Consider the following 16,188-nt stretch of genomic DNA (forward strand, 5'->3'; position numbering starts at 1 on the left):
GCACGGACGGCGCGAGGGGCTCACAAGCCAAACGGCGGCCGCGGTCGGGCAGCGAGAGAAACCCCGCGGATCGAGCTCCGGGACCGACAACCACCGGAATAAAACCTGATCACCAAATAATCAGATAAATAACGGTTGCTCGGGGGCCGGGAGCGCGGGGGGCGCTGCGGGGGCCGGGAGCGCGGGGGGCGCTGCGGGGGGCGCTGCGGGGGCGGCGGATGCGGATAATCCTATTTTATGGGATCTTTATTGATTTTTATTATATCTAAAAAAAAGATGGAAGAGTTGCCAGGTGACGTCACGCCTGGCCGCCCGGTGACGTCACGCCCCGCGCTCCAGAACTTTCCGCCGCGATTTTCCCGCTTTTTTCCCCCCACTCATAAAAGTCTCCGCCCCTCCCTCCCTGCCCCCCCCGGGCCCGCGTCCCCTCGAGACCAGAAGGAAGGTCGCTAACGGTTACCGTGCGGCGCCAGGGCGATAACACAACGCCTGTTGTTACCGGGCCTCGCGGCCACCGGATCAAACCGGTTCCAACCGGCCTCGAGCACCTCGTAGGTAGCGGAGCGCGTGCCTGAACAGAGTGGGGCGCGAGGCGAAAATAAATTGAAACAACCCCCCCCCCTCTTTATATACATCCCCCACCAGGAGAGAGCGTGAGGGGGAAAGGAATCAATAAAGAGAATCTGGTTTATAGAAATAAAATAAGAAGCCCCCGAGGAGGAGGAATGTATGTGACCGGGCTGGAGGCAGGCGCCACGCGGGCAGCCCTCGGGAGGGGTCCTGGCGGGGCGGAGGGTCCTGATGCCGCCATATTGCTGCCGCCTCTTGTTGTTCCTGTGGATGAGGAGCGGGAGCTCTCGGCACCGATTGATACACACACGGGGAGCCGCCGCCGCCACAGCAACACACACGGTAAGGCCTCGCCCCCTCACAAATACAGGCCCGGGGGAAGGCCTGAGTACGAAGCGCGGACACACAGGCAGTGCGGGCGGGAGGAGGGCAGGGTCCAGGTCCCGGCCCCGCCACAGCCTCCAACCAGAGGGAGAGGCTGGGAGTGACTCTGGGCCTTTCCTCTCCACCAACATCCCTTCCTCCTCCCCCTCCCTCCCTCCATCACTCACTGTGTCTCCAGTGTTGCGCATTACATGTGCTCTGTGTGTGCGCCTTTCGCTGTATATATCTGTACTCTCTGTCTCACTGTGTGCGTGTCTCTTTACTTCCCTCTGTCTCACTGTGTGTGTCTGTGTCATTGTGTCTGAGAGCATTTGTCTTGCGTTAACTTGGACATGCATAAAAGAAAGATTGGGAAGTACTCTTTCCCCCCCCCCCCTCCGCCACACTGTTCTGTCTCTCGCTTTATCTCCATCCTTCATTAAGAATCTCTACTTGCTTAATACTTTCTCGTCGGGTTCTGTCTGCGAGTGTGTTTAGAATAAAAACTTAATTCGCTCTGAAATAAATAACTTTCTGAAAGTATTTCTTTGCTTTTGTTGGCTTTTATCACTTGCTCTTTTCCCACTATTGCATTGGGCATTACATGTGCTTTAAATTTTGTTCAGAGTAATTTGAAGATTTGCTTTTTTTAAAAGAAACTTAGATTAACTTGAACTAAAAACTTTTCATTCACTCTTACTGGGCTCTTCACTTCCTGTCTTTCTCTTCCCACCATTCCTCCCTCTAAACTTCATCATCTATGTATTATTTCTACTTGGCCTGTATTGTTTTGGATGATATCTACTTTGAAAAATAATTTTGAATTAAAATGGAAATGAATAGTTTCTTAAGTATCAATATCCTCACCAGGTTCTGTCCCTCATTCCTATATCATGGTTTGCAAATTCCACTTGTTCTATATTAAACTAGTATTTGAACAGCCCCAGTGATGGGGAGATGGTATTGATGTGTGTGTGTGTTATACGTATATATAAAATAATCTTATCACCCAAAGAAATTCATTTAAGATTTATGAGAAGTGTGATATGATCTAATTCTCAGTATCACTGTAGAGTTTTTTTGTGCATTGGATCTAATCATTGTTAAGTTGTGGTTTTATACCATATTGTGAATCATATGACCAGTACTGTACGGAAGTTTCATTATCAGAATCTCATTCACTCATCTAAAACCGCAGGATGTAAATGTGAACCCTACGGTCTTTTATGATGAGATGCCCTGTTTAATGTTTGTGATTTTTTTGTGCACTAGTTTTCTTCTCCCCGTCTCCTGAAGGCACTGATGTGTGCAGTTGGTGCACTGGAAGCCCTCTGGTGCTTTGCTTAATCATTCTTCACGTTCTTCTTAGAAATGAGGTTGTTTGTGTGGGGGATCCTTTATTCCTTACACCCACAATTTCCATCTGGGATCACTGGCAAGCGATGGAGGCTGCTGAAACACTTCCTGTCTTATTTTCTTCCCCTTCTCACCCTAGTGTTCGGATATTGAGGCCAATTGTAGCATCCCTACTGTCTGCCGCCTCGGTTAACAGCTATCTCAGTAGCCTGAGGCATTATATGGCTTATTGCTACCCGAGGCAGTACCTTCTTTCAGCCACTAGATCAGGGGATCCAGGGACCGCCTATTGGTCACTAGATCAATTTAGGAAGTGTTGGAAGTTGTCCTGTGCTAGCAGAGAATTGGAGTTGACGTACACAGGAAGAGACCGTGCCAGTGAGGATAAGGTGGTACCTAGCCAGTGCTCATTTCCTATGTTTTTCTTCCAGAAATCAAGGTGAAGGGCCAAGGCCAAAGTACAGAACACCATCAATACTGAAAGCAGTGACTGAGAGAACAAAGTGGTTAGAGACGCCAAGTTTAGATTCTAAAAGCCTGCTGATCGTGTGAGGAAGAAGCAATTGAGGGAGGTAAGGAATCTCACAGTCTTCAGGGGCTGGCTGAGTGGGAGAAAGTTCAGTGAAGGTGCAGGGAGGTGCTTTGCTTATTTAAATGGAGCATGGCTTAAGATTGTGAGGCATATTTAGTGTATCATACAGCACACATGGGGTGGAAGTATTGCATAGGCCATGATACCTTAAATGCAGGTAGATGTTAAGAAACCAGGGTCTCCAGAAAGAGAGAGTGAGTGTTTCTCCTGGTGTCCTGGCCAACAATTATCCATTCACTTTGTCTGAATGTTGGACATTGCCATGTGCAAATTGTTTGCTGAGTTTCACTGCAACCAAGTAGTAAGCTGCACTTTACAATATATCATTTTAACCCCTTTGACATATTTTGATGTCATAAGGCACTGCATCAAATTCAAGGATTATTTGTTAAAACACTCACTATTTTAGTGCAACACAACCGTAGAAAAGGAAAATATCTTTGAAATGTCCAATTACCCTTGCTGCAAGAAATTCCATGTCCAAATACATTTTGCTTTATTGCAAATGTAGTGATTGCAGCAATATAGTATCCTTGCATTCAGGAGAGACAATTGGCGGGTTACAGTTTCAGCTTGCCAAATGCTGTGCTGAATTTTGACCAAAGGGTGTTGTGTTGGGGGTGGGGGGGGCGGTGGTAGAGAGTTAATGTAGATGAGCTAAACAGAAAGTTAAGAAAGGAGCTGCAAGATCCTCTGGCGGGTGACAGAGGGTGCAGATTTAAGATAATTGGCAAAAGAACAAGAGGGGAAACGAGAAATTTATTTTACCCAGAGAGATGGTCTGGATTGCACTGCCTGAGGGCTATGTGGTAAGAGCGGGGGGAGTGGGACTAGTTGGTAGTTCTTTCAAAGAGCCAGCATGGGCACGATGGGCCGAATGGCCTTGTATACTGTAAGATTCTATGATTTCATGTCAGTACTGTATTTTGGAAGGGCTGGGTTTGAGGTGTACTGGCATCATTCATGACTGGCTTTCAGGTTGCTTTGTGTTTTGGGTCTGCTGAAGCTGGAAAGCCACCCATTACAGCTGGTCAGTTCATAGAAATTTACAGCCCTGTTAGAAACTTCCATCTTTAATTGCCTTGAAAAGCTATACAGTTGTGTGTTTCTCCATAGTATTAATGCAAGTTACCAACAATAAAAACAGTTTGCAAATTTTCTGACCTGGAAGAATCCAGGGTTGCAAAGAGGAGTAAGTAATGAGTGTGAGAGAGGATGTCGTTTGGACCCTTCTATGTCATTTGTAGTCCTCCATTAGAGGGAGGCATTGAGCAGAGGTGAAGTGCTTTTGGTCAGGGAAGGAAAGAACATGTTCAGGGTGAGATGTGAGAAGCCTGTTCTTGTTTGTCTTTTGGGACATAGGAACAGTAGAGTCCATTCACCACCTCAAGCCTGTACCTCAACTCCAATTACTTGCTTTTGCCCCCTATCCCTTGATGCCCTTATCTAACAAACGTTTATCCAGCTCAGTCTTGAAAATTTGAATGGATCCAGCAAGCATTTATTCTATGTTCCGAAATAGTATTTCCACAAGATGTAGTGAAATATAGCATACTGTGTTGTCTGGAGTGAATTAACCCAGGCCATGAATGTCTCTGGTTTGGTACTTGGTCACTTGGTCTGTGTTTAGATTCTCATTTGGAATTGCCCTCAGATGACTGAAGGCACGGTCGAAAAGGAACGTCTTGAGACTGACCTTGAAGGAGGGAAGGGGTGAAGCGGGAGCACCCTGGGATGGATTTCCAGAGGGTGGGGGCTGACTCCTGATAGTGGAGCAGACAAGTTGGGGAAAATTCAAATAAGATACTATTAATATAATATTATTAGAATAAGATACGTGCAGTGCTCTGTACAGCTGTGATGTACTTCGTAGATTTAGGCCCATCAAGATCCCAAATGTTGGGGATTTCCAAAAGCAGCCTCCCGTGATTAAATAGTTTTGTCATTATATTCTGTGAAGCACTTTAGGATGTCTAGAAGACGTGAAAAGCGCTATATCAAATGCAAGTATTATTATTATGTGATCTTGACACTTCCACAAGTGGTAAGTGACAGTTAGAGTTACGTGGGGTGTCTGAAAGTCTGGGTAACTGCAGTTAGTCCTCTAGGGACATCTGCTTCCACATTTTGCTCCATAAACAGCAGAAAGACATCTACTGGATCTTAATCTGTTACAAGTCTCCGCTATCATAGGAACACACACATGTGTTTGCACACAAAATATACAGTCAATTCACTTTACAGTATATTCTGTGAAGTGCTTTGAGACGTCTCGAAGATGTGATAAGGTGCTTTATCAAATTCAAGGATTATTGTTATTCTGTATATAATAAACGGGTGATGGATAGTTGAAGATATAATAATAGTGAGGTGTATACTTCAGTGGTTGCAGCAGACCCTCTCTTGTCAAGATCATTCTATGAGCTACACAAATGAAGGACATCCATCGCCTCAGATTGGGATTGAGCCCATCTTTCCCTTTGGGATGTCAGTTGACCTGAATGGGTCTCCAGCCTTTTTGTTAAGTATTTAAAATGGCAATGGTACTGGCTTCTGTAAGCTTTTATCATCAAGCTCAATCTGTAGCTCATCTTGTCTGCTGGAAGAGCTACTCCACTTATTTTTGACAATTTTTAAAAAATGCAAAGTGCCCCATTAAATCACGCCTCTTCTTCTTTCCCCCCCCCCATACAAATACACACCAGCCAATTTGTTCTCCCTCGTTAGTAACTGCAAAAATATCACATTTCAATAGTTTTGTCCTTAAAACTGTTGCGTGCTTGGAGTCAGTGTTGGCTGGGCTGAGGTGTGCAGCTGGCTTTTCCTTCCCCTAAGAATAATAATAATAATAATAATAATCCTTGCATTTGATATAGCGCTTTTCACGTCGGGAGGACTTCCCAAAGCGCTTCACAGAACAAACTGTAAAGTGAATTGACTGTATATTTGTGGGCGAACGCGGCAGCCAATTGCGCACAGCAATGTCCCACAAACAGGCGTAGATTGAAAATGACCAATTTATTATTGTTTTGGTTTTGGAGGGATTATTATTAGGCTCTGTGTGGAGTAAGGAAACTTGCCCAAGGTTTCGCCCTCTGCCTGGAATTGAACTCAGGTCTCCCGCTTGCAAAGTGAGTGCTCTAACCACTGAGCTACAGGACTCCACATGGTTGGGGGAGGGGGGGTTATAACTGTCATGCTCCCACACTGACATGGAGGGAAAAAAAACTATGGACATGCAATTGTATCTGGGAGCTTGCCAATCAAACCTCCAGTGATTTCACTAGAGGTTCTCAATCTTAACATGCAATGTGGTCAGGTTGCTCTCAACCCGTTTTTATTCACAAAGGATGTGAAAACATAAACTTCAGGATCATAACTGGGATTTTTTTCTCTAACTTTTTTTGTAACATTCAATACATTTCTCATGATGCACTTTATCAAAAATAAGTTGACAGCCTATTTTATCTGTGTATTTGATCATCACTGGAACATCTCTCCTGAAACTGTTTTTCTCTCTTCTGGGTGACAGTTTCCACACTTTGATATGTCACTTGAGTGAGTGGTCATTCATTCATGCGTGAATATTGTAGGCGAATGGCAGCAGATTATTCAACTGTGAGAAGACATTAAAGCTTTCAGCATGATCTGATTGTGTCGTCCCCAATAGTTGCAGGTACCAGCTCCAGTAGGAGTCTGCGGCTAACAGTCAGCAAGCAGGGAGTTCTGGCTGAATCCCCCTCGCTGCCCTTATCTAGATCATTCAGGCCAATTGTTATTCCCCCTAACTCAGCGTAGTGCGTGGGACTTTCCTGGGTCGTAGGTCAGTGACTTACTTACTGGATTAAAGTGCCGCGTATCTTTGGAGCGGAATCATTTTATGTTTGTGTTGTTAACTTCATCCCGTTGTGTAGGTTAGAACAAATGTTAGGAAGGAAACTGGACTTAGAGCAGATAACTCCATTGGGGAGAGGGAGTAAGTACAGCACAGGAGCTTCAGGAAGAATGGATACATTGCAGACATTTAATCAGCAAAGATTGCAGTCAAGTCTATGCTATTAAATACTTTGTTAAAGAATATAGAATCTTTTGCCAGTTGTGAGATGTGAATTGGGAATGGGTGGTGACACAGGTTTAGCTGATTTCATTATGTATTCCTTCCCCTGATTGTAGAGCTGACAGTCACCATGGTGGAGGCATGAGCTATCGTTACTGACACTGTCCATATATCCATGTCCTGATGGTTTAGCCCATGTGATATTGGAGGGGATGGGGAAGCAGGTTGTGTATTATGGGTGGGCCAGTGAGGAGCCTGAAAGTATATCGCAATAACTTCAAATCTGTTCTCCTGATTTTGAGCTGTAAAGATTTGGTGTGAAACATTCCTTTCTCCTGATTAGGTGGATTCCCAAACCTACCTGGGAACAAATTGAATATTGAATTCAATAAGGCAGAATTGTAGTTTGTCTGCTGTTTCGAGAACTTGTCTAAGAACTTCTATTCCCTTTACAAATGTCTCTTTATTCACCTTTATTTCTTTCCTATTTGTTTATCAATTAGTTTCTCTTTCCTCTTTTTAGTGGATATCTGGGATTTACACTGTAGGTGGACAGGGTCATCACATTCAGGAGAAGCTGGTTTGTCTGTCTCATTTGAATAGAATAAGAAATCTTTCATAGCATATAGCATTAACCAACCTCTTGAGTCCTATAAAGTGCAATGATCTTTTAAAGTTCTGTTTCCTTTCTTTTCACTCGGTCATTGGAGAATTGATTTGAACAAATGTGAACGCAAAGTGTAAATGAGTGGAAATTAACCCTTGATTATAACTTGTGTTTATCGCCAACAAAATAAAGTCACTACACTTTACAGTATATCCTGTGAAGTGTTTTGAGACGTCTCAAAGAAATGATAAGGTGCTATATCAAATGCAAGTATTATTATAGTGCATTTCAAGTAAAAGCGCTTCACAGAATAATGTTGAAGAGTGAGTGGTACATGAGCAAGTTATATTTACTAGTTTTTTTTTACAGGTGACTGAAGTAAAACAATGTCTGGAATTGCTTTGAGTCGACTTGCACAAGAAAGAAAAGCTTGGAGAAAGGACCATCCTTTTGTAAGTAGTCCCGTACAATACAGTCCTGCACTGACCTGCTCAGGGCATTGTCTTTACCAGTCCCCGGTATTGTTGTTTAACCAGTGTCTCAGCCCAATTAATTCCTACCTGGTGCTACATGTGATTGTGAATGCAGGCTGGCAGGTAATGTGGGCAGGTAGCAGCTGCCTGCAGTATAATGTGTGGATCACAGGGCGTCAGTGTTCAGTGTCGTGCTATTCTGGTTGAGGAGTGCAAAACTGTTTTATATGGGAGTTGGGGATGGACCTACTTTCCCTCAATGTAATTTTGCTGTTAAATAAATCCTGTGGTTTGTGTCTGAGCAGAATAATGCTATTGATGGAGCATTGTTTAGTTATCTGCAGTTTCCCTAAAGGCACTGCATTTCTTATTTAAGGCATTTTGTTGTGTTGCTCTGGGATGCTACCCTGTGTGAAGGGTGCTATATTAATTGTTGTTGTAGTACCTGAACCTGGTTGGAGTCCTGCTTGTTGGTGGCGGGGTGTGGCTTTCAGTGTGGGAATTGGCCTTTGTAAGCTCACACAGGGGATACTGGACAAACTGCAATAAAATCTGTTTTTTAAAAAAAACCTTGTGCCCACTTCCTGATAGATCAAGTTCTTCAGGGGTACAGTAGATGAATTTATAGGCAGATACCTCAACACCACCAACTTATATCTATATGGCGCCCTTCATGCGTGGAGCGCTTAGATCGGGTTTGAGTAAAAACAATCTTGCTAATGACTGCATTGACAGTAAGTAATGTGTGTGAATATGTGATGTGCTGTTTAGTGTGGTCTAAACTTGTCCTGTTTCACTGTCAGGGGTTTGTTGCGGTTCCCACCAAGAATCCAGACGGCACATTAAACTTAATGAACTGGGAATGTGCTATTCCAGGCAAGAAAGGGGTAAGTAGTCAGTGTCTGAATGTAATGTTTGATTTGAGGCCCAGGAAATATACACACCAGTTTGAGTTATTCCTAGTCAGGAATTTTGACACAAACTCATCCATCTCAGCCTAATCTTGACTGTGGATGAAAGATTAGAGATGCCGTTGGCTGCACAGTGTATTTTGTTATATGTGAAAGCGATGTGAAAGTGTGCATTAATGTGTCTCCCCCCCCTCCCCCATGCTGGACTTCCAGCTGAGAACGGTTGGGTTTGAGTGCTGCTGTGGCAATATATTTTGTTTGTCATGGTTTATGCTCTAGCCGTACATCAGCCTGTTGAGGTATCTCCTGGCCTCTGACTGGAATTTTTTACGTATACATTTATTTTCAACAACAATTTGGATATGTATAATAATTCCCTTCAAGAAGGGAAAGACAGAGGAACCATCTAAACAATTTTACAGTGTATAGTTTGGGACACGATATGTCAAGTGATTGCCAGGAGGTGAAAGGTGAACTAGATGGACCTCGGTCTTCTTTCACCAGCAAATTCTTATGTTCTATTCTTATAGACGTGAAAGGATTATTATAATGAAAGTCTTTTCTCTTGCAGACAGCGTGGGAGGGCGGGCAATATAAACTCCGAATGCTCTTCAAGGATGACTACCCTTCATCACCACCGAAATGTAAGTGGTTTATTGTTGGCTGTGATATTATTCTTTCTCTCTCTCTGTGGGCTCGTAAACCAACCCAACCTGCCTCTTAGCATCAAAGCCTCTCTTGTAACGTTTCGCCTCCAAAATATACAAGTCAATTGACTTTACAGTATATCCTGTGAAGCGTCTTAAAGACGTGATAAGGTTCTATATCAAATGCAAGGATTATTATATTAACTAACCAAAGCGATTTCTCTGGCCATTTCCCCCCTAACTGATGTAGCTCAGAGCTGAAATGCTACACTCTGCACTTTGGTTAGTTAATCGTGACTTCTCTGTTCTGGAGGTTGGTAATCACGTTCTGCCAAGATGTATAGTTTCATCCTCTCAGCTCTCCATATCACATTATATAAACACCCTTTTCTCTGAATCCTTGTGATCTATCGCCAGAATGTCTTACTGTGGCGCAAACCATATATCACAGCTGAGTCCGATCTAATCCTTGTGCCTCTTCACGTGCTCTTCCCATCAAGTGTTTTGTTTTGTGATCTGACAGGTAAATTTGAGCCTCCGATATTCCACCCGAATGTGTATCCCTCTGGTACGGTATGTCTATCCATTCTAGAGGAGGACAAGGACTGGAGGCCAGCCATCACTATCAAACAGGTAACCAACCCCTTGTAACTCTACAAAACTGCATTTCCACCATTCTGTAACTTTGCTTTCCACCACTGACTGGCCATCTCTTTCCTGATAGATATTACTAGGAATCCAAGAACTTCTCAATGAGCCAAACATTCAAGATCCAGCACAAGCAGAAGCATACACAATCTACTGGTACGTAGGGCAGTAGATTGAAGCTAGGCTGCTCCCTCTGTTGGCAGGAGACACGGAGAACTGTGTTTATCGTTGTTGTAAAGATAGCTAACCTGCTGTGGCTCAAGCTCTTCCTGAGCCAGTTCTCAAACGTACACTCATGTTGGGGGCAAAACCCCCGTCTGACTCTCTTGGGGAAAACGTGTAACTTTGTGTTTCTTATTGTTCACAGCCAGAACAGAGTAGAGTATGAAAAACGAGTGCGAGCACAGGCCAAGAAATTTGCTCCAACATAAAAACAAACCAACAACAAAAAAAAGATGTGGATTTCTGACTGTCGGTGGAGAAAAGGAGGCATGCTTTTACATTTAGCAAGTTCCTGTTACAACCAATTGGCTGTCTTTTGGGGGGAAAATAGTTTGCATCATTACTTGGACAATTCTAGTTTACAACTACTACAACGACAACAACAAAAAAATGACTCCAATCTTCTCAGCACAAAACTTGCTGTGTTTCTTTCTGTGACGGCCGTAGTAAACTGGTTATTAAAACAAAGCCTTAATTTTCAGTGGCTGATCGGTCGATCGATTGGTCTTCAAAGTAGAATATGTGGTAGTCAGAATCGCGGCTCCAAATGTAATGCTGGCTGACTAGCGAAATGTAGTTGGATTCTTTTTTTCAACCTGGTTAGCCAGTTTTACGTCCAGTAGGAAAGGTTTTTCACCTGTGTCCACACACCCTGGGGTATAGTTACCACCTCCAGGTGCCTTCACCAGGAGGGAGATTTTAAGAGCAGAGAAAGTGAGAACAGTTATATGCAAAACTCACTTCACGATATTATGAGCTGTGTTTTTTTTTGCTCAAAAAAAATTTGTGTCAAGTTTTACCAGAGAGCGAGACTTGGAAGTCCTGTAATAAACTTATTGTCTTAAGTATTGTATTTAAAACTTTAATAAAATTCACTTTCTGTCCATCCACTCCTTTCCTCGGTCAGTCACTGTATACAATTCCTCTGGGAGGTTGCAGTTGCTGAGCCTAGTTCAGTGAGACCTGCAGCTTGTTGCTGAGTGTCAGCCTGTCTGGCTGCCAGGGATTTGCCTCACTTCAGTGTGAGAACTTGCTCAGGTCCTCAGTGTGGTGGGATTTGGTTTTAAATGCATTTTTAAAAAAATAAATAAATCAATTTCGATGACTCCAGTTGAAACGAGAACTTGTGTATCACCTGCTGTGGTTAGTCTTGTCAGCTGCTCTCACTTTTTTTTATTTGCTCTGGATTTCCTCCTACCCGCCCACAGCTTCTGATTGCAATGTCCTTACTGGAAAATCGAAGGAGCCATTTAAACAATTTGTGGCAGCAATACCCGTGTTTGTAATCTGGAAAAGTATCTCCCTTTGGCTGAAGGTGTGAAGCTGTGTATGTTTAGTGAGCAGGTGCTGCTCTCCTAAAGACTGGTTTGAGACGGGCAACGAGGCTTTGGTTACGGTCGCCTCGCCGTGGCTTGAGACCGACATTTAGCTGTTCCCGAAAGGCTTTTTCTCCCATCTTTAGACGGTGGTGTTTCTTTTTGGTGGGAGACATGTTTTGATCAGTAATTGTCAGTGTTGTAAAGCAGTCAAACATTTTGCAAAGGGATTGTAGCTTCTTTGGTTGTCGCGAAGACGTTTGGAGCGGAAAAACTAGACCAAGAATTATCTGGAAAAGTATGTTGACTGATGCTCCTTTTGTTTTAAAGGGGAAAGGAAAATCTTTTTTGGAATTTTGAATGAATGGGATCTTGGACTGGTCTGTTTCAAATCTATAGAATACATGCAGTATTATAAATTTTCAGTCTTGGTGTGAAACTTGGTATCTGCTTGGCAAATACGCAGTTGTGGCTTGCAATTCCCAGGATTTGGAAGAAGGTTAATTGGGAAAGGAGGGAGGGGGCAGTAGAAAGGTGTTTGCAGACAGTTTTACTACTTGCTGGGCCTTTAGAAATTGTTTGGTTTGTGCGTTGGAATGTACTACATCTGTAAGCATAAGTTGTCAACATTGCATTTGAAAGTGTATACTTTACTTGCTGACTTGATTCATTACCTGTGTACAGCGTGATCAAATAACTCCTACCAGGAATGTTTAGGTGAATTACAGATGCTTAAGATGGCCCTGGTGAGTCTGTAGCTGTAACAGTCCTCCAGTTTGCATTGCTCCAGTTTCACTTTGGGCTGGGGATGCTGTGCTTCACTGTAAAATGATTGCGTTGCCTCCTGTTTGAAAGTTCCTCCTGATTCCTTGTGGATAGAACTCTGCTTAAAAACATTTACAGCCCCTTCAGATTGCAAAGCATTTCAGAATTCTACACTGAACCTTGTTCTAAATCAGAGAGAGACGCTGTGTGTTGTTGAGCAGGGAGTAATACGTTGGATTGTATTTTCTGCATCGTTGATTCTGGTCATAAATTGGAAGTGTAGCTCCTCTAATCTGTCACTTTCTTCCCCAGCAATGTCCACACTCACTCCCATGCGATTCTCCACTTGGGGTGCGAGTGTGTGTCTTTGTTCTTTTTTCAATATATAAAAATTACCACGAGACGATCCAAAGCTCAAGTCACCTGGCATGAAATCAGGCTAAAGTTTATCCTTTTTGCTTTAAATAAAGGTTCTGTTAGCTTTAGTATTAGTGTCCTGGTGAAGCAGCTGAGAGCACTTGGGAGTAGATCTCAGTGTCTGTAGGATTTTCACCATTCACAGGGTCACCCGCAGGTTTCACTCACCCTGAGATAAAACTAGCTTGGTTCATACTTTTTTTTAATGGGGGAAGTAAAAATTCAATGGCCAGTGATCCGTCTCTTGTGTGTAAACTATGTGCTGGTGTTTTACATTCTCTGCAGTATGTGTGCACATTGTTGAAGATTGAAAGATGGATTGTGTTTGTGTAAAATGTCTCATTGACTTGCCCACGTTTTTGCGATTGAGCTGGATTTGGTTTCTCAAACAATAATTACTGGTATCTAAAGCCTGTCAGTCCTGGTTAGCAGTTATGTTGGCTTGTGGTGACTTTTCCTGGTAGGATAAGTTTGCTATTTGCTGTAGTGGAGCATTTGGGTGTGTACAGTGTTAGAAACTTTTGAAGACCACTTCTGGTTCCATAGAAGAAAAAAAGGGATTTTTTTTTTGTTCTTGTTTTAAAGATATATTACAAAATTGTTCCCCCTATCAAACTTTCTGGTCTACGTTGCTTAGCTGGGAAGTAATATCATAGTTTAACATAATGCAAAAAAAATTAGGAGCGGAGGTGGCTGGTCAATAAGATCTCACTTTCTTGTGAAATCTCAAAGCTCAGCAAACTTCAATCCTGAATCCATTCCAGTTGTCTCCTGTCCCTCCCCACCAACAAGTACTTGCTAAATTTATAAACCAAACACCCTGGGAATATTGGCGGGTCACTTTCTTTGTTTATATTTTTTGATGGATAAAGTGACAAATTCATTAAAAAAAACCCAATATTCCAGGGTGGTGCTGTAAACTTGTACAATACTTTTATATCTTTTTTCATAGTTCATTGGAGTCTTGAGTATGAAATGGGTGTGTCTTTAGAATACATGCTGATTTTAATGTTTCCTTGCCCCCCTGCCCCTAACCCCTCCTCTCTTTCTCCCCAACCCCCAGAGAGGAATAAACAAACCAATAAATAAATTAACGGCTGGTTGTAATGGTCGCCTCTTGCATGGCCCTCTAGTGCGATCTGGTTCGAGGAGCATTCTGTGTCCTTAAAGTGTCACTTATGTCACCATGTTGTAGAGAACAGCGAGGAGAACTGGGAGCTGAGAACCTTTACTGTGTTTGGGGGCAGCATAGAATCTGTCAAGTGAGCGAGCAAAGGGATATCACAGTGATCAGGGATCTTCATGCCTTTTCCATGCGACCACCCTCTCCACAAAAAAACTATACTCATCCTCATGTCAGAAATTAAGTCCGAAATGATGGTATCTGCTTGACGTGTTGTGTGTGGCCAACCAGGGTGTAATAGTTTTGAGCGTGGCGCCAAGCATTGTATGTAAAAGCCCTTGAGTTACATGTGAAGGGAGTTCTCTAGATATCAAATGTTATTTCTTTTTGTAGATTTAATTGTCTGAATTTTGTAATTGCTTTTAGTTAGATTTGTTAGGAAGTTAGCATTAGGACATTATTTTGGGTGCTTACCTCCTCTACTCCCTCTCTCACTCTTCTCCCCTCAAGCCCCAACCCACCACCTTTCCGATTATCCTGCATTCAAAGCTGCAGGACTCAATACTTTGCTTTTAAACGTGTACTTATCAGTTCTCCCCAAGGTTTGGGGTGCAGAGAAACCAATTTCACTACATGTGTTGAATTGTGCAGCTTAACCAGAACAAAGCTAGGATTAAAATTACACCAATGTTTTGCTCCTATGGATTAAGGTTTTTTTTCCAGCTGGAATAGGTATCGATGAAGCGTTTATGGCAAAGCACCTGTTTGGACAGTTTTTCAAACTTTTTGTGAGGTATTTTCCCCCCTCTCCCCCCTCATAATATTTTTATATGTTTAAAGACTTGAGTGCAGTTGAAATCCAGAGTCCTGTTGGGGGCTCAACTTTTCAGGCTGCAGAACTAGCGTGAGACGGAGCGCAGAATCCCTCGGCTGTTCTGCCGATATTAACCGCAAGCTAAACTTGTAACCTTTTTATAAATACACGGGTATCTGTTGGAGTCTGTCTGTGGGAAGCGGCTGCACAAGAAGCTTCTGTAGATGAGCTTGGTCTGGTGAGTGTATCAATGGTCTTTAATTAATTAATAAATAAATAAAAACCACACATGGGGTCGGACTTAAACCCACTGTCGACTGATCCGTTGCTAAATGGCTTGTCTGTCTTCTCGGGCCAATTTGGGGTCCGGTTGTGTGAGCCGTATTGTTCTGTAGTGTAATAATTACAATATGGTGGAATGTGAAACATTTTTTGACATAGAATCTGCTATCTTCCCAAGCATACCTTATATTGTTTTCCCCAAAGGCCATGTTTGTTCTCCCCCTATCTCCTGCTTGCCCGAAAAGCCCAAACTGTTAATATTGAAAAGCAAGAAAAACGCGCTTGGTTTAAAATAAGTCAAAGAAATAATAAATAAAAATCTTAATGAATGGAAAGTTTTTTTTAAAAAAAACAAAGTGAAGAAATCATTCCATTGTTCATGTACCGTTTCAGCACACGCACCATTTCAATCACGGATACCTCTGTTTGTATGCTGTTTGTTAATGTATTTGTGTTTAGAAAAAGAAATTAAAAATGGCAAAGTAAACCATGATCTCTTCTGTGTGTTTCTTGTTCACAGATTTAACTTAAAAGAAATCTTTGCACTTCGGTTGTGGTCTCCCTCGAACCTTGGTGTGACTCATTTTTATACCTTGATTTTGGATCAGGTTTAGAATTGATCCCCGTCACTGCGGAGGTGATTTGGCAGGTAAAAGCCCCTCCGGAGAGCAGTCCAGCTGGGCAATGCTTTCCAATCGCTGAAGCGATTTCAGACATCTCAAATGCGATAAGGCGCTATATCGCTCTGAACTATACAGTCAATTCACTTTACAGTATATCCTGTGAAGCGCTTTTGAGAGTCTTGAAGACTTTAAGTGCTATATCAAATGCATGGATGCCCCTCTGCCCCTTCCCTCACTATTCCCATGTTATGTTATGGCCGGGGTTGGTGGGGGGGGAAGAAGGGAGCAAGAGTGGTCTGTTTGTGTGCTGTTTCGCTCTGCGTTTCCCTTTCCTGCTCTCTCTCCACCCGAAGGCCGTGTAACAATAATAATACTTGCATTTGACCCAAAAGCTTTTTTTTT

The 16,188-nt window shown here is 42.9% G+C and overlaps 1 protein-coding gene across 1 annotated transcript; it reads left to right on the forward strand.

Annotated features, from left to right (window-relative positions):
* The first annotated feature begins 776 nt into the window (after positions 1 to 776).
* On the forward strand, positions 777 to 15,650 carry LOC103189772 (SUMO-conjugating enzyme UBC9). The gene is made up of 8 exons (XM_007910279.2): positions 777 to 912; positions 2,721 to 2,861; positions 7,915 to 7,997; positions 8,822 to 8,905; positions 9,501 to 9,573; positions 10,100 to 10,209; positions 10,301 to 10,380; positions 10,592 to 15,650. The coding sequence occupies exons 3-8, from the start codon at positions 7,932 to 7,934 to the stop codon at positions 10,653 to 10,655; spliced, it is 477 nt and encodes a 158-aa protein (XP_007908470.1). The 5' UTR covers positions 777 to 912; positions 2,721 to 2,861; positions 7,915 to 7,931; the 3' UTR covers positions 10,656 to 15,650.
* The last annotated feature ends 538 nt before the right edge of the window (positions 15,651 to 16,188 follow it).

Source organism: Callorhinchus milii, unplaced genomic scaffold (genome assembly GCF_018977255.1).
Source record: "Callorhinchus milii isolate IMCB2004 unplaced genomic scaffold, IMCB_Cmil_1.0 Scaffold31, whole genome shotgun sequence".
NCBI classification, from domain to species: domain Eukaryota; kingdom Metazoa; phylum Chordata; class Chondrichthyes; order Chimaeriformes; family Callorhinchidae; genus Callorhinchus; species Callorhinchus milii.

Coding starts and splice junctions, on each gene's coding strand:
- LOC103189772 (XM_007910279.2), top strand. CDS start 7,932: ATGTCTGGAATTGCTTTGAGTCGACTTGCACAAGAAAGAAAAGCTTGG. Junction 8,906..9,500: donor CTATTCCAGGCAAGAAAGGG/GTAAGTAGTCAG, acceptor TTTCTCTTGCAG/ACAGCGTGGGAGGGCGGGCA. Junction 10,381..10,591: donor GAAGCATACACAATCTACTG/GTACGTAGGGCA, acceptor TATTGTTCACAG/CCAGAACAGAGTAGAGTATG.